This window comes from Papilio machaon, chromosome 21, assembly GCF_912999745.1.
Source record: "Papilio machaon chromosome 21, ilPapMach1.1, whole genome shotgun sequence".
Lineage (NCBI taxonomy): Eukaryota > Metazoa > Arthropoda > Insecta > Lepidoptera > Papilionidae > Papilio > Papilio machaon.
This window is the reverse complement of record NC_060006.1, coordinates 814,305-841,598: the sequence shown is the minus strand read 5'-3', so window position 1 is coordinate 841,598 and position 27,294 is coordinate 814,305. Positions and strand designations below refer to the sequence as shown.

The 27,294-nt window shown below is 33.8% G+C and overlaps 1 protein-coding gene across 3 annotated transcripts in view; it reads right to left on the bottom strand.

Moving 5' to 3' along the window:
- LOC106713052 (homeobox protein cut) overlaps positions 1-27,294 on the bottom strand; it is a 144,742-nt gene that overhangs the window by 55,221 nt on the left and 62,227 nt on the right. For all 3 annotated transcript variants that reach the window (XM_014505755.2, XM_014505756.2, XM_014505758.2), the window contains exon 3: positions 16,154-16,483. In XM_014505755.2, the coding sequence (XP_014361241.2) occupies positions 16,154-16,483 (330 nt within the window). The remainder of the gene's footprint in view (positions 1-16,153; positions 16,484-27,294) is intronic.

The window sequence follows — 27,294 nt, the reverse complement described above, 5'->3', positions numbered from 1 at the left end:
TTAAGACGCACGTATAAAGGAAATGCGCATAAATCATCCCACACGTTGTTTGACAATAGCGGACTCTATGAGCTCACCCCCCACACCCGCTACAACCCCCTGCCACCCTTATACTACGCGTAATTAATTAGAATTATTAATGACAGCGCGTAATAATGCGAAATCGATTAACGAATACACGCTTCCAAAGTGAACTATAAAAATTACTTTACATTATAAAAAATTGTAAAGAACCTCTTTTCATTTTTTACTACCTTCTATTAGATAGATTATTTAATAAGTTTTAGTTAGTTTTTGTATTGCAAATTAATTAAAATATTATAAATTTATTGCTGAAGAAAAGGAATTGCGTCATACAATAATCTATAGTAATAATACAAAGGGGAAAGATTTGATTGTACATTTGTTTGTATTGAATAGTGTCCGAAATTACTGAAGCGATTTGAAAAAAATTACTCTAATAACTCTAATAAGCTACACTATACCCAAATGACATAGACTATATTTTTAAATCAGTGCGACAAAAGTTGCCGCCAAATTTTCAATAAAGAACGATCGAAATCTTGTAAATTCAAATTCACACGTTGTTTTTTTTACAGAATAGTAATCTAATATTAACGATAATGAATTAATAAATTAATATAAAATTAAAAAAAAAACAGTATAATACTCTACCAGTATTGTTCTCAACAACAGCCAAGGCAAGTTAAAATACAACGATAAAAGTCGACAATGAACGGGTTATTAATCTTTCGTACTAAATATTATCTATTCCTTTTTGTTTTAACGGCTTGAATATGCAGATGTCCGCGTTGGCGCTTTCTTTTTATTGACAGTTTATGGTTCGGAAAGTGGAAACGACTGCCTGAAATAAGATCCAATAGCTAAACGTAGAAATATTCCGCCATTTTACTAATGCTCAAGTAATTACTTCTTTGTTTAATGATATGTTTACTGATGGATGTACTTAATGCTTGTTACAGTTTGTCGATTAAAAAAAAAACATTTAAAAATGAACGTTGAACCCGATCGAGTTCGATATTTTTTTATCTATGGACTGTCATTCGATTGTTTTTTTTATCTGTAGTGCCGTTCGATTGTGAGTGGCCAGCGTTTAAAAATGATAGCTTTTATAGACACGCGATCGTAATATTTTGACGTTCCTAGATTACCAATATTAATGTCGGTATTAAAAACAATTGGTTGATATCGACATTTTTAAAGCGTATCTATTTAGTGGTTAAGTGTTTTGTAGGTTCTATTGTTTAGCTATTTAATATTGATAGTTTAAAACGAACCGGTTAGTTTTATATCCACTTGATTTGATTAATTTTATGTTTCGTCTATGAACAATGTAATAAGATGGGAACTTACTGATTCGGATTAAAGTTCTGACTCGATTTTCTTTCTTACCTGGAAAAAAATTGAAAACTAATTATTAATACGTAAAATAATGGTTTAATTTTAAATTTAAATACAGCGAAATGTTTTAACTTTTTCGTTACTTATTTCTATAATATTTAAATGACGCAAAAAATATGTAAAAAGTTAGTACTTTTAGATACTTCACAATTAAATAGGATTCGAACTGAAATATATGTACAACTGATGACAAAATGCTTACACAACTGAGCTATAGAGTAGTTATGGTAAAACAATATGAATAGCGTTAAAGATTACGCCGGGTATTGAGTGGATGACAAAAGATGGCAGGTTTCGAACCCGGAGAGCAATTATCTAAGTTTGGAGTGTGTGGGTATGAGCGGGAGAAGTGGGCACATATTACATGTGGAGTAAATGCGTAAAGAATAATCGTAAAAATTTTATATTTAGTATATATTTCGGTCCTTCTAGGTAGATTGAAGACGGCATTACGGAAGGCCAATGTGTAGAACTGACACAAGCAAATGATTAATAAATAAAACATAAAGAAGATATGAGAAAACTTTTTTCAAAGAAACTGATAAGCACGAATGGATGGATAAATAGATGTTTGAAGGTATCTCCGGAAAAGTTCAACTGATCTTGATGAAATTTGACACAGATATAGAAAATAGTCTGTAAGAACACATAGGCTACTTACTAAGGTTTTTTTTATAATTCTATGTGGAGGGAGTCACGGGCAAAAGCTAGTAGAACATGAAAGTGTTGCTTCAATGGAAACCCACAGTTAAATGCACGCATTATCTGATACGTTGTATCCAAATTTGTTCGTATTACGAAGGGTACTTAATAAGGGATGTATCTAAGAAATAAGTATAGATCTCCGGCATAAGGGAATTAATTGTATTATTCTGGGAGAACAAGCGGGAGGGGTGGGGGGGGGGGGGGAGTTGGGGAAACGCGGAAGAATTATCAATTAGAAAAGAAAATGTCGAACCGCTTCGAATGAGGGAAGCTTTTGTTTGTTGTTACGACAAATATACGTGTGGTAAACATTGTTAAAGTACGAATAAATGTAACTAATTATTAATTATAACAGTAAATTGATATTATAATTATATTAGCTGTCGCCCGCGACTCCGTCCGCGCGCAGTTAAAAAAAAAAAAATGAAAAATAGATGTTGGCCGATTCTCAGACCTACTGAATATGCTCACAAAATTTCATGAGAATCGGTCAAGCCGTTTCGGAGGAGTACGGGAACGAAAACTGTGACACGAGAATTTTATATATTAGATTATGTTTATCAAAATTTGCATTAACGATTTTTTGCCGCCAAATTGTAGAAATAACATAACATGTTGTGGCTAATAAAATGCTTATTCGTATTTATTAAACAACGTTGGTATTCAAAGAGAATACATATTCATAGAATAAGTGGAATATATTAAAAATTGAATTAAAAACTACGAAATCCCCATTCGGGTGTAAATCGTAAATCAGACGTCCCCGCAGACGGCGAGGGGAGGTTGGGGTGGCTTCGATTTTCCGCAACATTCGTCTTAGCATTAGTACTCGCGACTCTCCTTGTTTTCCTCTGTAATTGTGTACCATTTCACCCCGACCGCCTCTTTTAAAAACGAACCGTACAACTGCGTCTTAATACATACTTGATAAATTAAAACTTTATTACAAAACCTTTATGATAGAAAATCGATTGTAAATTATAAAAAAGGAATACGTTATTAATAAAAAAGAAACATAAATTGCATTATAGATAAATGTAGATTAAAACGTGGACAGGGAAAGGGTTAATCAGTACACTCGGAAAGCCACTAAAAAGAAAACCAATTTTAACTTTTTTTTTTCGTGCTAAAAATCGGACACAAATCCCTACCAACCTACCAATGATTAATCCAGCAATTGGACGTTCTGAAATCGACTCTATTCTAACTACAAAAGGTTAGTAAATAACTGTGTGGAATTAGAAATAATTAATACTTGTTTTTTCGACGGCTCAGGTGGCAAAAGTTTTAAACAAATAATCGAATGGTATTAACAGACCTTCCTTTATTCTCTTTTCTCTCAATAATTATCGGTGTTGCAGAATTAAAGATTCTGCCAGAGGTGACTTACTGGTCACCAAGACCTTTGCCTTTTTGTATTAGAAAAAGATAGACGAGAAAGAAAGAGAACCGCGGGAAGTGTTAACGTGGTGTAGAGTGCGGGCAGCGGGCATAGCTAGTCTTATATATAAAATTCTCGTGTCACGGGGTTCGAACTTGAACTCCTCCGAAACGGCTTGACCAATTCTTATGAAATTTTGTGAGCATATTCAGTAGGGCTGAGAATCGGCCAACATCTATTTTTCATAACCCCCCTCCCATTTAGTTTTTTTTTAACTGCGCGCGGACGGAGTCGCGGGCGACAGCTATTTGATTTATATACCATTAATGCACTTGAGTTGAAAAATCTTTATTTTTCTAAATGTTCACCTATAAAGTATGCTTACTCGTATGTATGGCTTTCCTACTTTGTAGGTTCCATCAAAGTCTTAGGATTTGGGACGATAGTAACCATTTAAATAAATCGTTTCATTACACCTTAATACAAAGCAATAACAACTATTATTGAATAACATAAATATCTAATTAGTTTGGTTAGGGAGCTAAGTGTAAACCATTGTTGTGTTGTAAGACATCAATCAATAAAACTTAAATGGGGATCGTAATGGTGAGATCTTAGTAACAGCGGGAAGCGGAGCGATTAGCGGAACGATTAGCGGAGCGGATTTAAGAAACATAAATGTAAACTTATACATATTCGTTTATTAAACCGTTAATTTAACTTCCAAAACACATATTGTTATCTTTGTAAAAACAAAAAGAAAAAAGATTGCAAAAGATTAAAAAAAAAGAGTTCGTAATATGATTAAACACAACTGTATCGGCTTTAGAAACACTACAAACGTGAACATTTAACCCCAAAGGATGCCTTGAAATAAGAAGCACGTACGAATCAAATCTTTCAAAAGTGAGGTTAGAAATAATAGTCTTAGTGCTTAGTCACAATTTTTTTTTATATTATTAAAACGCTCATGACATGACACATCCCATCAGTAGGGTGGCATCGCAGGGCTAATTCCGGGTGTCATAAATCCTAGCATTAATTTAACGACAAAGCATTAGATAGCTAGTCACTATCCTTCGGGAACTATCCCGATAGATTGTTTAGAAACGCCTTTAATTATATATGTACATACAAACGAATTTTAATTAGAAATCAACAGGAATACATTTCAATAAGGTTCAAAATTGCATGCAATTGTTTGCGTCTTAAGATGTTTGGTGCTATAAATGAAATAGAATAATTCAATCGAATGTCAATCTTATCTATAGATGTATTGAGTTTAGATTAGATTGTAGAGTTTGGGGGAACATTAGGCAAATTGCTTAATGTCTTCTAAACGGATGGTGTACGGAGACGTTTTGTTTCGTGTCTCATCTGCGAGAATTGTTGATGTTTGTTCCGCGGAATGTAAATTATGTTTAAATACGTATCAATTAATTAGAAAACAGTTCAATAAACGATTGTATTGTTATATCAAAATTATACGCTTTTAATTTTTGACAAATTAAACAAAAAATTAACAACCAAATAAAATGTAAAATTGACGAAATACTGGCATAACATTGGACACGAAAAAAAACGAAATTTAAAAAAAAAAAAAAACTTACCGATGAGACTGAAACAAAGGTATGTCCAATGATTCCTTCTTTTTTATATTAATTAAACTTTCAATTCATTTCCTACGCGTCACATCGACGGATGCTACGATATCTTAGTCGGCTTAGATACGAGAATTGACGAATTGACCAAAAAAATAATTTTAAATATAAACAATTGTGTAATCAGCATTATCGTATGTTATTAATATAGTTCACTATTAAATAAAATATGTATCAATTATATTGATTATATTCGGTTCTCAAACTTCTATATTTATTTCCTACCAGCTTTTACCCGCGACTCCGTCCGCGTGGAATAAAAAAATGCACACAAGATAAAAAAGTTCATATGTCCGTCTCCTAGTTCTAAGCTACCTCCCCATCAATTTTCAGCTAAATCAGTTCGATCGATCTTGAGTTATAAATAGTGTAACTAACACGACTTTCTTTTATATATATATATATATATATAGATTAAAACTAGTGTTTAAAGTAATCACTGTTTTGTAGTAAGGGAGACAATTAGTTTAGTTTATCATCCGCTCTGATCTAAAGACATCGACAATGAGCTGATGTTTCAAATATACTTTGTTAAAAAGAACTCAGGTCAAACTAGAATTAACAATATCAATGGTCTGTGTGAATATTTGTTGCTATAAAAAAACATATCCGTATTTTCAATGAATGGATTCGTAACATTTGTTTCACGGAACTTTGACAACAGCTATATTCATTCAGATAAAACGTTGTTCGACGATTTTGTTGACGAACAGTTAAAATTTGACCCGGTATCGATAACAGGCGGGTTGTTGACTTTTTGTGCTTGTGCGAACACATCGCTATACTATCCGCCAATCGTTTGTATATACTATGTATGAACACGTGTATGGGTTGCGTCATTATTGATTTGAAAGGAGAAAAAAAAGAAAAAATTGACATGTCAATGTCAGGATGAAAATGCAAATCTTATATATATAAAAGAAAGTCGTGTTAGTTACACTATTTATAACTGAAGAACGGCTGAATCGATTTGACTGAAAATTGGTGGGCAGGTAGCTTAGAACCAGGAAACGGACATAGGATAATTTTTACCCCGTTTTCTATTTTTTATACCGCGCGTACGGAGTCGCGGGTAAAAGCTAGTTAAATATAGGTTAAGCATTTTTTGAGATTCTTTAAAAAAGTGTACATAATAGAAGACCTCGATTTCTGTGTACTCTTCCGCGTATAAGTATTTTAACTTGTCAAAAAATCCTAAAGCGAAACAATTGAATTGAAAAGAGTCCAATAAGTTTTGGTCGTCAAAGTCCCTTACCCCTATCTCAGAGTGAATATTCAGCGCACAGAAGACGTAGCCAGGGTATAGGACATTACAATAACAAAGGAATGAATAACGGGAATATTAAAAACCGTTTGTTTTCGTGTCAAAATATTAATATTAACGATATCTTCAGAGATGAAGTGGAGGCTACGGAAAAATGGGAATAATTATACGAGACATTTCTTTTGACGCCTCTGTTTTGATGGTGGAGGGGGAGGAGATCAAATATTCAATTTAATTAATACGCCGCGGCAAAGCTACTGTTCGTGTCGGTTTATGCAGAACTCTACATTTGAAGTGTGCCAGTTTTACAAATACTTCCCTTTTTAACAACTTCACAATAGTAGATAAATTTAAAATGTAATCAGATGTAGAGTTAAGCATTTGTCGTAAGCATATAAAAATAAAAAAGAAATTTGCTATGACATAATTTCTAATACGCAACATCAAAATCTCCTATCAATAGATCTGTTCCGATTAAGAACAGCTGGACAATCTGAATTTTCTATTGTTTATCTCTCAATGGGTGGCGTATCAATCCGGCCACACAAGACCGTCACTAATCCGATAGTATCGAACATTATAAACTCTATTCCTATAGTCATTAAGATGTTATTGTATCTTACGACCAATCAATGTATCAACTTTTGTCGGGAAGTGTACACGGTGTTCGATTGAATGGAGTTTTATTAGGAACCGGTTCGAACCAGTTCTGACCCCTGGCCACGTGGTCAGGGCGTTTTTGTCATTCAAAGTATTAAAATTATCGGTTGTTTTGTTCGTAGATATATCCTTTGTATGTAGCACGGGACATTGATGATTTATTTCCTAGAGCAGCTGATGGTATGAAATAATACATTTTTTTTTAACAATTTAAACACAAAAAAATCAATAGTAGTGTTGTTTATGGTATAAAAACTATTTAAAAAAATATTTGATGTTTTTAAACGAAAATAGAATGGTAACATTGAACTTGATGTGTTTGAATTTAGAACACAAGCGTATGAATGCGCGGGAACATTTCGTGTGTTGGTCGCGTGCCGTTGGCGCGTTTTGGCGCGAGCGCGCTCATTTCGAGCTGTCAATGCGGCTCGGGCGTCAATCAGACCAACGTTCGGATACTCGGGGGAATATCGAATGTTTCGCTGTCCACAACTGATAGCGATTGACTGAAAGCATTTCTGATTCCTCATCGATGCTTCGTTTGTATTGCCTTGTCACGTCATGCTACAGTTTGATTTCAACGAAGAAAACAACGTTCAACGAACGATTTTATCTACTTTTTAAATGGTCAATGAACTTAATACAATGGCAAATAAATTCTTAACATTAAGTAATAATTTTTATTGGGCTTGAAACTTAAGGTATTTATTTCGAATTATCAAATACAGAATTCATATCAATAGCTTTGCATAAATAATAATAAAGGTATATCCTAAAACATCAAATAAACCGCGAGTTAAAAATAGAAAGAATGTTATATATTTCATCGCTTATTGGATCCATAAAATGTATCAAAGGATTCCATTATTCCGAATTTGGGAATTGTATCAACCCCCACCCCTCTCCCACCCTTACCCCACCCCGGGGACACCCTATGAATCCGTAATGAGTAAATTAACAGCACCTATTGTTTAGTTACAATGTTTTTTTATATTAGAATATTAATAACCATCCTCCATTGTTCTTGGGGTTGGGGGTAGACGCAGAAAAATGTTCCGTCGTCGCGGAGAATTACGAACAGGGGGAGAAGTTTCAATTGATTGATTTAAACATTAATTTCAATAAAAACAATGGTCGCGGTTGTTTTGGACACGTCCTAATTGCGTTAGGGGGGAGGACGTTTTTTGTTCAGGTGACGAAAAAGTTTCGTTAGAGAAATATGCAAAATTTGATGAGACAATAAAAGGAATGGCAGTCATTGTTGATGAACTGAAATTAGATGAATGCGGACAAATATTTTTTTTTGGTTACCTATTGTCGCTGCAAAAATAAACCATAAGACTGACGAATTCAGTTTTCTTTAATAACTAGTAGAAATTAATAACTAGTAAGACAGGATGAATGAATAAATACAAAAAAAAACTTGAGAGGTGTCAAGGGACACCCGGATGGAACGAAGTTCATTTCGATTAATTAGTGAAGGAACCAATGTTTATTCTATGAATAAAAAACTTAAGTATTCACAAGAAGTACGTTTTATTTCTATGAATTTTCGTTATATATTGTCACGTCGTTGCCATGGTGAAGTAGCGCTCATTCGTCGTGAACATACTTACTATAGCAAAAAGTGTCGTGACAACTTTTCGTAAGATTTTTTTCCGTCTAGCCCCCTTTCACAACGCGCGATAAGGAACTTCGTTCCAATAACACTCAATAGAGAGCAATATCTGTATGACAATCGTGTCTGGAAATTAATCAATTACTCAGAATTCATTAGGCACACAATACCCTTTAATATAAGCAGAAACAGATAGCTCTTTATGCTGATAATATGTCACAAATCATCTCCGATGCTACACAAAGTTTATAATGAATTGACATATTCCGAACACGTGTTACCAGCTACAAACTAACGCGACATGTGCTCATATGTATATCTATTTCATTCCATATGCAACTTTATTTTCTTCTGATTATAGTTCAATTTGATTTGATACAGTTTCATCATGGGTATCAGAATTATTGGAAATTAGTTCTTATTAGAAAGTGGAATAGACCGATATTGATGAAGGTCTTATGTGCGGGTATTTTGTAATGTCGCAAGACACGTTTTCTAATAAGAGGTTGTGAGTACTTTATTTGATTCGTACATAATATGTGTTGTGATAACTATTTATCTAGTAGTCTTTGATATTCAGAAATGAATATTTTGCTATTCGATTCATTTTATTTATTGGTACGATCAGCGCCTAAATTTGTATGTTATTTCATGTAACAACCACTTAGAAAATAATCCATTTGGTTATGAAATCCTTATCAGAAGAAGGTTTAAAACATGCAAAACTTCACTGGATGCATTACTAAATCAATCAATTTTATTGAGGTACTAAACCTTCTTCGTTCATTAAAGGTAAGCATGCATCTGCCATTGTCACTTATCACTTCGCTATTTTGGCGACATCAGGTGGCCGTTAGCTCGTTTGCCACTTGATACCATAAAAAAAACCTTAAAAATTAAATTACATTTATTATCGTTGGTTTCTGAGACTAAAAACTCTATGTAAAACACATCGTCATCTCTGACATTATTTTTGACAGGCCAGAAATAACAAAATGTTTTTAAACGGGATTTTGGTTTTAGAAACCCACCATCAATGCATTAATAAGTACAATCAATGGCAAAACACATTCATAACAAACATTCTTATATCGAATGAATTAAAGGCAAAATATTCTCGTGTTGTGAATAAGCAACGAATGTTTTATGTATGTACACAATTATCTCCCACACTTATTTAAATTAGTCAATCAATATTAATTTGCCATTAGTATAACTTTACAATGCATTGGAGCATTCGATACAAGCCTAATTAAGTTTTTTTTCTTTTAGCAATCAGTCTATATGCCAGTAATTCGCTTTTTCCTTGTATTGATGTAATAAGACATTATAATACTTTGTAGTTTATTATAAATTCCTACTTTGTGAATATCTTAAATGTCGCCTGCAAGGGATTAAAAAAAACTTAATTAGTAGCCTATGTGTTCTTCTAGATTGTCTCTATCCAGACTACGTCTATACCAAATTTTAGCGAGATCCCTTCAGCCCTTCCGTAGATACCTTCCCACAAACATATATCTTAAATTTTGCATTTATAATTTTAGTAAGAATTTATTTTATTTTCAATTTTAACTTTTTAATTGCAAACAACGAGACTATTGGATTTACACATAGTTCAGAGGGATGTGTCATTGTTTCAGATTTTTTCTGAATCAGTTTTGTAAACTTCTGACTAACAAGTTACCGGGTATTTGTTAATGATATCATTTTGGACTCAGTTACGAATTCGGCGCTTGTTGAAACTGTTATCTATTTCCGGATTATCTCAAAATTAAGGCATTTAATATTTAAGACAATATAAAAAACCAAAGCCAAGCCACTTTAGGTCTTAAACGAATATAATTTTGACATATAATCGCTCAAACTCTTTAGACAGGTGGTATAAGTAATTTCACGATGCCCGACGCCCGTTTACTTAATAATGCCAGTGACGTCAGTAGTAAAACTGAGAATTACTGTGTAAGAGAAACAAAAGTTCGAAAATAAGCAAGTCTTTGAAGATAAATAATTTAGTGCCATACTAAAACCTGCATAAGAAAGAAATGTTGATAAACATCGAATATTAAATATGTAACTGTTGACGATCGTAAAAGATGGAAGCCAGACGTAGTTCATACATAAATATCAATTCGTAGGAAGTATAAGTTTTTTTAGAGCACTGTAGAGTACTTACTTTTGTGAGAATTAAAAACGAAACACAGACAATTTTCGTAGCGCCGCTTTTGATCTGGAAATCGCACCGGCGTTCGACTCGGCTGAGCAATAGCAATGATTTTTCTCAACGCATCGAGTGAATTGATATATGGGCCTGTGGATTTTTCTGTGAGCTACGGACGTCCCTGATGCTATCCGAGAGCGGCGGCCGCGACCGCGCCTGCCCGCTAATAGATTCAACAGGTGTGCCGCAGGGTGGTCTAATCGGCCCGCTACTTTTTGTTTACATTTCACGAATTCATCACGCGCGTTGACGTCTCGTGGCGCGTTTTGATTCATACACGAGCTGTCGCTTTTTAATACTGATTTACAATAAAAACTGAACTATTTCACCGGTGATTACTACAAGTTATGATTAATGTAGAGTCTTTGATGTCGGCTGCTATGAATCTATCGGGTCCGTTTCTGAATATCGACTGTACGCATATATAAATAAACCAACGGGTTCCGAGCACCGGCTGTGTTTAGTTAATTATGAGTTTATTAAAGATACATAGCTGTCTTGTATTACTGGTGAGCTATGTTTACGATGGATAAGCAATCAAGATTGACTGTCGCTTAAAGTAAATAATTAAAATATTCTTGGATATTAAGACTGATGTTCCCTAAGATGTGTACAAATTATGTTATTTAGAAAAGGAAGTACCTAATACAGAAAATTCGAATATGTAATATGATCTAAGTTGATTATATTGAAGGCGCAGCGACGGGCTGTGGTAGTCACGCCATGTGCAGTAACATCGTTGTCACGGTATCTGATAAATTATACTCCAAGTTTGACTGAACTAAAATTAGACTAATCAGCATCGAGTACAAAGAATCACATCGCTTTCATCATCGACAAGATGATGTTTATGCCCTGTCTTCCGAGAAACGAGGCCCAGCATTCAATACTTGGAAATAAATATGTGAGTTTGACATTTGCTTTCATGTCGGCTTGCGTGTTTCGGCCGTAATTACCGACGCGATGTACTCTCCGGTTGCCTTATTGCTATAGCAATAGAGTTCATTTCGTCTTGCTCGCGTCGGTAGTGAGTTTTTTGTTATTAAATTATCGTGCGTGCCGATTTCAGTGTAGATGATAGGTTGCGTTTGATGGGGCATCTGATTGCTTCTCTTGTCGACGTTTCGAATTTGCTTTCTCTTTGATTGACTGCGATTAGGCGGAGTCGTCTTGTTTGACATATGTGTGAAAGGGACCACAAATATCCGTCAATACATAAAAGTGAAAAAGTTGTGTGTAATGATTTTAAGATCAAAAACACACAAATATTTCGTTAAGAAATTAATTTTGTGTTATACGCATCATTTGCCAACGTTGATCGTAAGTCAGTCGTTCTTAAAGTTATCGGCCATCTTCGATCCCCCTGCAACGACTGAAATCCAATAAGAGAAATGCGCGTCGTCCGAAAATAACAGAATTAAAATAAATCGAACGACAGACAGTCGTCATAAACTAATTTCGAGTGTTTTCCTTTTGGTGGATATAAAAATAGCAACATCACTCTTTCATGTCCCGCGCCGGAGTGACATTAAGAATGTACAGTTAGGGATTTAGTGCAACGCCATCTATATGAGATGAAAGGTACTTTTATAGTTGAAAAGAAAGGTGTATTATGATTTATGGGAGACTATTATTGCGTCTGATAATTAAATAGCCGCTCCTGTTACAATAAAAGCTGGACATGTTTGACTTATGTTTGTTTTTTTATATTATATACAAACGAGGCAAAGGATACATCATCAAAAGCTCAATTTGTACAGAGCTTTTTATGGAATAAGTTTTCATTTATAATTATGTAATCAAAAGTTTATAACATACAAACAGTTTTCATTACAAAAATAAACATAACTTTAAATAATAATTTACATTAATAAAGAAATATTCTGTTAATTAAACTGTTTATAATTTTACTAAATTCTGAACAGAAACATTTATTCTTGTGAACTTTACATTTACAAGTAAGAAATTAGTAGTGTTTTAAACACTACTATCCAGAAATCGATGTCACTTTCGGATTTATATTTAACAAAAAAAAAATAATCTACAATTTTCTCTTTAAGCCAAATTAGTTGAAAGGAAAAGTTATGAAAAAAAAAATATTACAAATCAAAAGCCAATTTGGTGACTTCGTAATCTGAAAAGTTATTTCAGGCCAAATCGTTTATCGGTTGTCATCAAAAAGAAATAACATCACAACCCTTTCTTTGACTCAATTAAATAGAAAGAAAAAGTTTTACGAAAGAAAAATAAAAGGGTTGACTTTTCTTTCAATACGTTTAATAACTTTGATTTGATATTCGTTTTTAAATCACCATATTATAAAATACCCTACGGCTTAGGAGTTTGTTTATTCAGTCAAATAAATTCTATGTTCGACTTCGATTCTGAAGAATTTGTATCTGTCTTTCTACTTCAGAAAACATTAACAAATTTTAGATCTTTTATGAAAAAAAAAAATCTATTTCAGTCATGAACGTGAAGTAGTAATAATTATTAGTAATCCGGTGTTGTATCGCTGAGTTATTATATGTTTTGGAATATATCCAAATCAGTTGAAGCGAAACTGACTCATCTCGATGGCTTTGATGATTTGTCGCCGAAAATTAACTGAATTAGTGTCGGCACTGGAAAGAAATTCTTGTTCTTTATTTGAAAGAAACATCTTTTTTTTTCTTTTATTATAAATATCATTGCTTTTTTTTATAAAAGCTTTACATTTTATTTAAAGATTGTCGAAGTTACTATAGTCTGTACAATCTTTATGACAAAGAGCAATGATTTGTAATTTTATATGTATCGAATAAATTCAAAAACTACTGGATTGAATTCAAAAATTCTTTTGCTATTAGAAAACTACATCACTGAGTAATATAGGCTATGTTTATAATTATTTTATTTTTTTAATTCCACGCGAATGAATTCATGGGCAAAAGCTAGTCCTTAATAATTCCCTCGACGTTAAAACGTAAAAAACACGTAAATTCATTGGTTACATTTCTTATATTTTGGTTAATAATAGTTGTAAGAGACATACGAATAGCTGTTCCCAGGAACTTTCGAATAACGTGAAAAGATAGCGTTAAACTTCAGATCAAATGTGTAAAATAAAGAAGGAAACAGCAATACTATGTGCAGTGCGCTTTAAGCGGTGTACTGCGCGAGATCACTGCCATAATAAAAACTATTTCACAAAGAGCAAACGAAATAAAACAGGAAAAAGACCGATCCTCATTGAAGTGGCGCTCTCATCAGACTCCGCATGCGGATATATTTGAAAGATGAATTACGTTTGAAGGCACACAACGTTCTTGCAAATGCGCCCCATTCAAACTGCGCCCATTAGTGCATTGAAACTCCAAATTTGAAGAGTTACGTGGTGTACTAGTGAATTGGAAGATTCCGCGTTTTGTTATAGATTCAGCTTTTCATTGGATTTTTGGATAACTCGACGTTTTTTGCACTCGAATGCGCCCGCTCTTTGCAGCGCCTGAACAAATGGAGGCTTTCTATTCGAGTGCATTTAATCAGACGATTTGTTACAAATGTACACTCTAACGAATAATTTGAAGATGAACATAATAATTCGTTAGGCGTAAAAATTGTACATATACGAGAACTGTAAGCTAAAGTTAAAAGGAATATATAGTAAAACTAGCTGTCGCCCGCGACTCCGTCCGCGCGCAGTTAAAAAAAAAATGAAAAATAGATGTTGGCCGATTCTCAGACCTACTGAATATGCTCACAAAATTTCATGAGAATCGGTCAAGCCGTTTCGGAGGAGTATGGCAACGAAAACTGTGACACGAGAATTTTATATATTAGATGTACACGGTATTGAATGACCATAATTTAAGAAATCGTCATGATTTAACAAAAATGTTCGAATTTAAAAACCTGAATCTTAATTCCGATGATATCATGTTATTATTAACAACATAAAATCTCGTTGTTCAAATGACAATCGAGACGAAAGTATCTATTTGGCTAAGTGTATAAAATTGGACAGTAACAATCAGAATATCAAGTAATAAATATAATAGCGGGCGATCCATCCCTATGAGGTCACAGGATATCTACGTGGGCGACAATATTTCGTGTGTCCGAGTGAACAACAAACTAAATTGATTCTATGCAACATCACGACCAGACTTCAATTCGGGTTCCCGCGCCTTCTCCTAATTGACTGTGTCGATAATATTGATTGATAGTTTTGGGACAATCAATATATATTTAGAACAAATGGTAGGTCACAATGCTGGTACGAGAAAGTTGGTGAAAAGGCTAGGCTAAAAGTACAAACATATTCAAACGCAAATTGAGCTGAAACATATAGACCAAAAGATGTGATCAAAGTGTGAATACTTAGATATAAATGTAAAGAATTAAATACTCAGAGTAGATAATAAATTATAGTATATTTAGTTTAGTAAAACTGGTATTTACGAAGTGGCTCTAAGCAATCGGTCGTAAACACTGATATTTATTTAGTGCAAGGATTACCGGCCGTTCGGTGCCGATCAATCATTCCATTGAACGTATCCTGTTTCCCTTCGCTAGTGATGCACCAAGCTGATCAATACACGCTAGTCAACTTATCGATAATAATTGACTTAGATAATTTATCATTCACACATTCTTTTGAATATTTTAAAATTCAATCTATATGTTCTTTGAATAATATACTTTCTCGCTAAGAATTGTGTTTATCATTGAAAAAAATTTCAATAAAGCTCGATATATTGGGCCATTACTTTACATACTGTAATAATGTATGTGTGAAAATATTTGGTTTAAATGTATAAAAAGAAATAAACTATTTAATACCAGTGAAGATAATATTAATAAAAAATATGATAGATTGATAGTGCAGTCACGTCCCTAGACCTAGCCAACTGTCAAATCCAATTCAGCGATGCCCCCGCACATGTAATTGATTTATTGATCGTACGTTACATTCGATACGAGATGGCCTGCGCGAGCGCAACGCCAGTTAACCACAAGGCTATTGCATCCTTTAACTGTAATTCTCCGTCGAGTTAACCGGGTGACCTCACAGTTATCGTCTATATGGAACAAACGGTGATAGGAAGATTGCTATCGATGCATCTTTAACACGGATTATATCAGCTGTTGTAACTCTACAAGGACTGAAAAAAATGGATGGATTGTGTGAAAGAGGAAACGAGAAGAGAGGGAAAAAAGTAGAAAGATCGTGATGTTTTACCTCTTTCTCTTTTGCTGCGAGCTCGATCTCCAGATTGCTCCCCTGGTTGATCACTGGGCTGCTTCTTGTGGAATTGCTATTGCTTCGTCCCGTTGCAGCCATTTCTATCTTATGTTCTATATCTTCATCAATCTCGGGCGACCTTCTCTTCTCTTCTTTAATATCTGGGCTCAGTCTCTCTTGTATTCTGGTTTCCGTTGCCTGGTCTCTTGTGGATTCTATATGCGAGCCATTTGTCTTCGGCGGCACTGTAGCTTGGAGAGGTACCGGGCTTGTTGTTGCGAGCTGCTCTTTGAGCGTTGTCACTTCTTTCTCCGCCAGAGTAGCTCTCTGTAACAATGAGATGGATACGTTAGCATGATATTTAACATTATTTACATTTAACAAAAAGTTTTATGATTCTAGAGCCGTAGAGTAGAGTTTCATTCGATGTAATTTTAGTTTGTTCTATTTGGATGCAATAAGATCTGGGTCATTAAATTCATTAGGCACATTGTTAATGAATTATTTAATTGCGGAAACATCGATAGGCCACCTGACCACGATTTCCACTTGGTGTTTAATCTAATTGTGAGTTCCCATGGTGTTTGTTTTGTTGTCGGATGACGTGAGCTTTGTGCCATTTCCTGTGCTATTCAGCGGACTCGTCAGCACGGGATCTAATCGGCGCGATCATCGGTTAAAACGGATGCGGATTGTTCATTATTGGCCGGCCGATTCCATTCCTCTCGGCCACTCGACGGTCTTTTTGCTGAACCACTGCGCTAATGATTTCTCTCCATTTTTCATTATCTTGCCTTCTCCAAGAATATATCTCAGATCGACGATGGATTTGTGAATGGCCGGTTTTTAATTGCGTCTTGAGATGTCTTTGTGTACGCTGTCATTGTTTGAATGCGCAACGGATCATTAGGGGAATTTTTAGTTTTACTTTTTACCAGAAAATTTTATGTTTAGAAGGAAAATGATAACGCAGACTATTAAATTTAATACTTTTATTATTTTTACATTATTAACATTTCAAAATAACAATTGAACTTTAAGTTTAACAATGGCTACTTACTAAACGGATTATAAAAAGAGATGTAATGTTTAAGTTTTTAAATTAAAAATTCATCATCAATTTACTATTAGATTTATTTAAAATTCGAACATCCATCTTGTATCTCGATTCTTTGATTGAGGAAAGTATATTGTAACAGTGCGCTGGAGGTAGAGGCGGGCACGCGTGACGCACGCCCAGGGCCCACTGCACAGATAACATCAACACACGCAGATAACTACGTTTAAGACGATCACATACGTACATACACATATATACTTATATTATAACAAAAATACATTTAAATTAAGAATACAAAACAAATGAACTCGATAAACAAACGAAAGAATCCGCTTACTTTAGAGTAATTTAAAATTGGAGCTATTCAATACTTATCTATCTATATCTATATATATAAAAGAAAGTCGTGTTAGTTACACTATTTATAACTCAAGAACGGCTGAATCTATTTGACTGAAAATTGGTGGGCAGGTAGCTTAGAACCAGGAAAAGGACATAGGATAATTTTTACTCCGTTTTCTATTTTTTATTCCGCGCGGACGGAGTCGCGGGTAAAAGCTAGTTTATAATAAAGGCTAGATTTATGTAGAATTTGTACAGTCATACGATAGGATTAAATAAAACAAATAACAAGATGAATACGTGGAAGTAAATTATTAAGAAATCAACTTACACAAACAATGATAAACGACAAGCAAATTGAAGTCGTTTAGTGTGTATGTACTGTAAACAAGCTACAATATATAACTAAACTAAATTTAAAACATATTCAAAAATGTTAATTTTCAATAAATCGTTATGCTATTAATAGCTATTCGTTGAATTTTTTTTTGGTTCAGTATTAAAGTTGTAAAGTATGTAAGCAGCCTTATATTATGGTATAGATTCATACGCACTCTACATCGCTTTTCTTGATGAAATTTCCGATTGCAGGATTAATATCTTTGATGTAATTAACGCGTTATCTCACTTCATTTGTTTGATTATTACAACAAAGAGGTTAATTAACATAATAATATTGCTAAGAAAAGAAACTAATAATGTGATAATCACACTAATGAATGGATTGATGGAGAACGGCTGCTTGGATCTTACTGAAATTTTGCACAGATGTAGAACATAGTCTGTAAGAACACATAGGCTTCTTATCAAGTTTTTTTTAATTACGCGCGGGCAAAGCCGCGGGCGATAGCTAGTAATTAATAAATATCAAATAGAGATAGAAGTTATGCTTTTGATTTATCGGTTTTTAAATTTCAAGTTACATTTCAGTGGATTTTATTTATTTGACTCATAACTTTGATATGTTATTATTTGGTCAATTGCAAATAAAATAAAAAAATATTTCAAAATGTGTCTACCACTGATGAATTGCAACATAGCGTATGAATTAAAGGGTTGTCTATTTTCGAAGGAATGATGATAAAATAAATTTCTTTGTTTGTTATTGTATTCCGATTGCAGACAGATACGGTAGAATGAATGACCAGACGGACAGACGGACGGTACATTACTGTCAGTGGCAGTAACAAGCGGGCATTTGTCTGAGTTGTCATCTACCCCGGACGTCGAACACTCGCCCGATACCCGCTACCCACGCGACGTTACCTAAAACCGTAGGATGATTCTGAAGAATTGTCATCCGTGGATTACGTAATGCTCGATCCGTGCCATAGAGTCAATTGAGCGTGATTGATCACCGCTGTCATATAGTCTATGACTCAGCTCTCGGCTATGAATTAGGTTTTAATAGACGTTACCATAGCAACGCTTCGACTATAAATAGTCAATAACAAAAGACAACGAGAATAAATTCCATATTCAAACTAAATTAGTGTTCAACTCGTGTGATGTTCGGATAGTACTAAAACTGCTTGTAATGCAGCTGCATCAGAATCGATCTAGAATATATTTTGTTCCACCAAAAAGGTTGCTACGTGAAAATATTTTCAGCCAACTAATTAGTTTGAATTTAAACATATTTCGGTTTATGCAAATAATCTCCATCAAACGGATTTAAGTAATAACAAAGAACGTTCACATTTCCGGTTGGCTGAGTTAATGTTTACAACTAGAAAGTTAGAAGATTATTTTTTGGAAAGCTGTAACAATAATTAGGCGGATTCATTAAAAATCATGGATGACGCCATTCAATTAAATACGAAATCATCTGAGCGTCGCGCTGTGTGAACTGTTACGGTACTGAATAAATTCGGATCGTTACAAATACAAAAATATAAAAGAATTAAAGTTAAGAAATACATTTGGAATCATTAAAAATATTAGCGGAAATCTTTTTATAATTGCCATCGCGATTGCTCGAGTACTGAGCGCCCTCAATGGACTTTAATGTGAGAAAGAACAAAACAATGTCGTTAGAAAGTCCAAAAACTTTGATAAAAATCAACGAGACATTGATACGATATTATTATAAAAAAATATATAAAAATAATACAAGCATATATGAGAGCAAAAGATGGAGACAATAGATTTGAAATTTATAAATGTAATAACATTTAATTTGAGAAATCTTTGTTATAAATAGTTTGGGAATAATTAAATTTATAACTCTTCTATAGAAGTATACAGATAAACAAAAACCATCTTAGATTCAGCAAAATTAAATAATAAAGCGATTTAAAAACTTGACAAAAGTAAGGGTGCAAATTATGATGAAATCGACTTGCTCAAACAAAGTCAGCGTTGAATGAAATCAAAGCGACAAACAAATCGAACTCGATTAGTCGCAGACAATGTTAATGTTAACACAGGCCGCGGCATCCGAAGCTACGCCATTAATTCCAATCCTTTCATCCAAGGAATCAATAATTGTTTAATAAATTCTGCAAAGATACGGCCAAGTTCTTGCATAATTTCAAATTGTTTAAGTGATTTTCAAATATTATGAACACATAATATTTGAAAATATTATGTGTTGTCGTCAATCGAATAATATTTCGTCTGGCAACAGCCAGACGAAATATTATTCGATTGACGATAGTCAGAAAATATAAGGGACCAACAATTCTTTTTTATTTGTCACATACTTGTGCTATATGTGTTGAAAATTATTTTAGCGATATCTCTAATCTAATGTTAGTATATGGGCTCTGTAACTTTTATATTTTATACTAGCTGTCGCCCGCGACTCCGTCCGCGCGCAGTTAAAAAAAAATGAAAAATAGATGTTGGCCGATTCTCAGACCTACTGAATATGCTCACAAAATTTCATGAGAATCGGTCAAGTCGTTTCAGAGGAGTACGGGAACGAAAACTGTGACACGAGAATTTTATATATTAGATTACTTTGCATAATAACTTTGTGCTTGTATTTAATATAACCGATTTACTCTTAACAATAGAGTCTCCATTCACTTGTCCATTTGTAATGTTATAATTATACAGCATTATATTTGATTTGTTTCACAGCACTCGGACGTAGTCATTGGAACAGTCCAGTAAACAGCATTTAATTCAAATTCATTGAATCATTAACCATCTTTACCGCTATTGTAATTACAACTCCCGTGAGAGCCTCTAACATCGGCTTAATCTATTGCACAAACAAACTAGAATTTTGAATCCGATGACTCCGATAGATAACAACTCTTTGTTACATTCGCAGCGGACGTATCAAGTGATGGTTTAATTACTTTAAGGCGCGCGTAGTGGTCGTTAAAAGTTTGATATTGGCGCCAGATTATAATTCCGTATTTCGGTGATGAATTAAAATTTTGTACTTTTAATGTACTCGGAGTTAATGGTCACGAAGGCGACTTTAAATGTAGATGAAGTATTAAAAATCTACACAGCAAAACTACCATTACATTCATTATACAATTTATTTCAACGACTGTATCATCGTAAAATCGTGGTGTTAATTTTGTTGTAGTTAGAGGAAGAGATCACCGAAAAATACAATCACTAATGGTAAACTAGCGAACAGGAAAATTAGTAGAAGTGGTACGACAAAAGTAAAATTAAACATTATAAATGCGGATGGACAGATGAACACATAGGCTACAATTTAAATTTTTTAAATACGCGCCTACGAAGTCACGAGCGACAGCTAGTATGGTTATAAACGATAAGAAACTATTCATTGAATAGAAAAATTGGCACTTACTCAACATTTGTTTTATGAGTCAATGTACACGTGAAGGAAATGCTTTGGAATTTCCAAGGTTTTTATGTAGGTACGGAGATAGAATACAAGTCTTGCAAGACTACTCATTGGTTTCTGAGACCGTAATCTCATTTTAAAACATATCGTTATCTCTGTTTTTTAATGATAATGACAGAGATGACTATATATTTTTTATAGATATTTTAATCTCAGAAACCCACTTCATTGTTTATTGTAACATGATTTTTCGTAAAATATTTCTTTAATTATAAAGAAATTAAGTTAGTAAGTTCTTTTACTTATCAAATCGCATTTTTATAATTTTAATTTATCAAATAAATTTTACATAAAATTAAAAAATTAAATTTAATACTTATTTATGTATGCAAATTACATTAAAACAAGACGATTTCCGCATTATTTTTGGATTAATTATTAATTATTTTAAATATATACGATAATTTTAGCATAAAAAAATTCCAAAAGCCGTCTGTCATGCGTGGCTTGAGAATAGAAACGCGTAGAGTCGCTCTCACCTAAAAATTTCACATGTTTCTCTTACATTATTATTGTTAAGCGTTTCATTATGATAAAAACGGACGCGTCCGATAGCCACTCACCACTGGCATGTATCATATAATTTGACTAAATCATGATGGCCCCTACGTAAACTATTGTAAGTCACAATTTTGCGATTTAGCTCCTGTTTTATATTTTTTAAATTATAATTTATAAATTACTAGCGACCCGCCCCGGCTTCGCACGGGTGCAATGCAAAATATACCTACTACAGAAAGTCCTTATACACAACGTTCACAGCGTTCACATTAGAAACCTTTAAATTTATCAGTGTTTCTCTACTATATTATGCATTTATTATACATACAAACCTTCCTTAAGAATCACTCTATCTATTAAAAAAAACCGCGTCAAAATCCGTTGCGTAGTTTTAAAGATCTAAGCATACATACGGACATACAGCGAAAGCGACTTTGTTTTATACTATGTATTGATGATAATTAAAATTATAAATTTTTTATATTATCTGACTAAATTAATAATTTCTGTGTAAATTTGTAAGTAACGATAGATAGATAATGAACTATAGATTTTGATTATGTATTGTATGCCCATGTTTGATGCGTCGTAATTAATCGTATTAAAGTTTTGTCTTGCAAAATTTGCGTTTCAAACATACGATAGTTTACGTAGGAGCCGTCTTGTTCTTAATTAAAGCTTATTTTTACGTATGATTTCGGCGATTATAAATTAACAGTTAGATTTAGTTGAAATTAACATAACATTGGCGAGGTTTCTCAGGCGAAACGGAATCTGAGAGATATCATTGTTGTTTGGATAAAGCCAAAAGACATTTCTGATTAAAAAGGTTATACCTCCTTTATTTGTATAAATATCTATTGGAGTACACTTTAATGTCACAAAAGCAGATGTTTCCTGTATTAAGACGTTAAAAAACCCGAAAAAGCATTTACAGGTGAGGAATATAAAGAAAAACGAATTTAATTAACAAGTACATATTGACAGCCGATGCCCGAAGGGTAGAGGTCAAAAAAAAACAAAACCACATCCCAAAGCCCTTCGAGCCGAAGACCCAGTCCTTTATCATATTTATTTTATTTCAATTCGGTACGAATTTAATCCTTTTCCATTAATTAGTGACCGCTCCCCGTATAATGCGGGGGACCCAACCCTTGCGAGTGTCGGTATAATTTTTCTTCATGGCATGCACAGAGTTGAGTTACGAAATGGACTGAAGAAGCCATTTTTGAAATATCATATTCACTTTATTTGCAATGTATTTTCAAAAGATATTGTATGTTTTTTTAAAAGAAAATAAATCAAATCTGAAAAGAAAAAAAATATTTTTAGAATGGAAAAACACTTTCCATATACAGTCGAGTTACATTAAATTAATTCCCTAACACTAAGCTTAGTAACAACTTAAGTACAGAATAAAGCTAACGTAAGATATTTCTTCTCAAATATAAATTATAAATAGGTACCTATAAATTTTCAAAGAGTATAAATACGTACCTATTAATTTGTCAAAGAGTATAAACCGTTCTTTGTTACAGGAAAACTCTTTGTTGGATATTTTGCGGACAAGAAATGATTTTTATACAAATAAAGGCATTAGTAGAGAATCGGGTATCGGGCTTAAGGGATTGATTCCGGTCTAGTGGGCGATTGTAGTGCTATGAAGATTCAGACACGACCAGTATCTGAGAAAAGCTATGGAGAGTATATTTTCATACAAGATTAGTATGGACTGTCCGTCGTAATATTTAATCTAAAATGTGTGTGACGTCATCGTTTTAAAATAAGGTAGGGTCAGTTAAAGTGATAAATATCTTAAAGGTCGAAAGTAATGTTTGTGCAAATAATTTGTTGAAATCTGAATTTTTCTAGCAATTTTTGACAGAACAAGGTCATTGACTCGCTCATTCTAATTTGAAATGAGAAAGAAAATAAAATTCCATGTCTATTCCTTCTAAAGCCGTTAATATTTTTGGGCAAGTTTATTTACCTATATTGTCCCCAGCCTGTGCGGAAGGGGGAGGGGGAGGCTGTATCGTCTCCGGGTTGCCAGATTTATTCCTATTATTTGATTACAATTAAGACTTTTGTGGACAAAGGCTTTCAGTTTCGAACAGACTCGATTTGTTGGAAGTCAATTTTTTAAATACTCCTACTTTGTTGATTGAATCTTTGTAAGCTTTTATGCGATTTGGTTGTTTTTTTATTACTAAATAGTTGAAAGTAATTTACTAAAAATTATAGCCGTTGCTGGTTTTTTAAAATCGTGAAAAATTTATAAGAAATAATAGTCGAAATTAAAAGTAAAGCGTTTGAAAATGGAATCGTTTTTCCAAAAACAATTTAAACGAGATTCGAAGATGAAAAAAAAAGATCGCTTAATCAAATTACGTACAATTTAGACATTATTAAAAAGTGTGTTTATGTATTCCCGTAGCCGATACACTCGAGGTACGAGCTCTTAATCTCTCAATGTCAGTTTTAATTTGCTGCCGGCATCGAATTACCTTCCAAGTGTTTTATTTTTGAACCTTGTCTCGTAGACAAGGCAAAGGAAATACGTTTCGACAGCCACCGAGGAAAATTGTTTGTCGACAATATTCAAATATCGAACTATAGAAACAATTTCAGAAAACAAAAAAAAATTGCTTTGGCGAAGGCACTTAACTATTGTAACTTTTAAAAGAGAGTGAAAGAGGAGAGGGACTTTTCAAACTTGTCATCATTTAGTCTTTGGTCATCAATAGACATCAAAAGAAGACTGGTTTTTGCGCGACTCGTATTGATACCGTTCGGATACACGTAACAAATTTTACGGAGCGTGAATTTGTCCAACCACACAGAAGTCAGGTAGACGACAAACACAAAACCGTTAACGAGTATCCAAACACAATCCAATCGAGGAACTAAATAATTCAATTCGGTATAATTCAAACTCGAGATTCAGTCCCCGCATTGACAAATTCAAACGACCATTTCAGAAAGTTGGTATCGAATATAGACAGGTATGGAGACGCAGCTAATCATTATTAGATATTGAATTTTCGTAACTTTGGACTCATCCGCTTTCTAATTTACTAATGAATCCGGGTGCTACCATTAGCTGGGGGGTCCGCTCACCCCTTTCAGGGTGTTGGGGGGCTTGGAACAAGGGGGTAAGAACGAAGAGCGAGAATTTTCGTCTTTTATACATGTAGAACGATAATCCGATTGGTGATTTGGCGCTCCACATTCGGCTCCGTGTGTTTCGTGCGCGGCCTCACATCCTCAGCGATGTTCAATTTCGGAAATTGGTTTGTTTGATGCGAGTTGTTCGTTACTTTACGATTTAGTACGATTTTATTAACGCTTTACCCTCATTATTACTTCGACACCTTTTATCTTAACAACTTAAATATGGTACTAATTATGTATAACACTTAGGGATGGTGAAAGATTTTTTTTATATAATCATCAATATAATTGTTATAAATCATAAATCGTTGCATTGGTATTATTATAAAATAAACTATATTATAAAAAGTGATATAAGTAGAAACTAGTCATATATAGTGCGTTGAAATAGCAGGTCTAAACTTAACAAAAGCTATTGGGAATGTCTGTTGGCGGTGCGTGGTGCATTAACAAGCAAATATTGAGTTAGCCAAGTCCCGCGCCTCAATAAAACAGAATGGAGTTCGCACCTGCCGCCGATTAAGTACTTCAGTAGCTATATATAAGTTACCTAAATGTATAAACACTCTCAGAGACAGAAAATTTACAGTTTGATGATTTGCCCTCATTGTTAGTTCTTCAAACGTTATGGTATTAATAAAAGTCTGTTAAAAACTGTTTATAATAAAAACACCAAGTTAGATGTATAAATAAAATATGAATTAATTTCTGTTTGTTTTCGATAAGTTCTGACTGAATGAAGTGCCTTTTATAGGTACTGATTGCTGAAACACAGAGAAGTGTCGCGTCTGTTAGTTTACTTTTACTCTATGTCATGTATCGTAGCAAAAGTTGAGATATCGGCGTGTGTTCGGATCGCCCGGCGCAATGGCGGGACAATTATTTGCTTGTTATAGGAACTTTGTTCCTGCTCCCTTTGTGCGTAGTTGTACTTTGAAAATCCTTACGGATGATATTTGTTTTATTGCCTTCCCCTTTGAATTAGCTATGAAATACTGGCGACTGATAATTAGGTTAGTTACGTTTAAAAATTCCTGAATAATTTTCTCATGCCTTATAATATTTTATTATCTAGTAAGAAGTCTAACCATGGGTTTCTGAGATCTAAATCTCGTCATCCCTGTTATTATTTTTAACAAAACAGTGATAACCATATGTTTTAAACGAGGATTTTTGTCTCAGAAATCCACAGTAATAGATAAAAAATTTAAAGGATAATTTGTAATTAACTGACATATCTATGTAGATAAAAATACTCTAGTAATTTGGATCAAGAACTATCCTGAGAGCGCAGACGTGTAACAGTACATAGACACAAACAATGCGTGCGAAGTAATGATAAGAATCTAAATTGGATGATTTAAATATTGCCCGAGTGCGATCTTGTACCGTAATCATACTTCATCCACTCTCTAAACAGGTGAGAGATTTCAAATGCTAGTGTATTACGCGATAAATGAGCTCCAAAAGACGGTTACATATCAATAGTAATTAAATATATCAAGTGATTCAATGCTTTAAATTAACTTAAGGATTTTTTTTATATTTTCACTCTATCTCTACGTTTATGAATTCTTCAGTTGTGTGTGTGTGTGTGTGTTTGTGATGTAGTATTTTCTATTTTATATTAATTAATTCAGAAGCAGGATCAATCAAAGAGGTAGAAATCGTAATTTTATGTCTTGCTGCTTGCAGTGAACTTATAACTGACAGATGGATGGAGACGATGTTTATTTCTGACGTTCAGTTGATCTCATTAGTTGATTTGTTATTTTAATTGATAGTTTAGAGTTGTAATTTAAATTGGTCTGTAGCCAATAATAATGATAACTATCTCGGCATAGATATATCGACATGTTCCCATTTGCAGCTGAGCGTCTCTGAAGTCACAGTATCAGCTTCAGTATTTAATTAGAGAAAGCATTGTAGATGCTCGAGATTAATAGAATAAAATCAAAGTTCGGACGGAGGATTGATGTGGCCAAATGGCGGGAGAGTTGACAGATCGCTGAATGAGCACGCTCATTGAGTGGCGCGTGCTCTGACATTTGCGCGCCGACATCTTGGATCGCTGCCATCTTTGTTTACTGTCAAGGCGATACCGTGCCATAACTGTCGTTTTTTCCTTTGCTTTCGATACTTTTATATAGTATGGTGGAAGGTGAACGACGACGTTTCGGACTTTAATTAATATAAATGTCAATTTGTCGTCTGGCACGC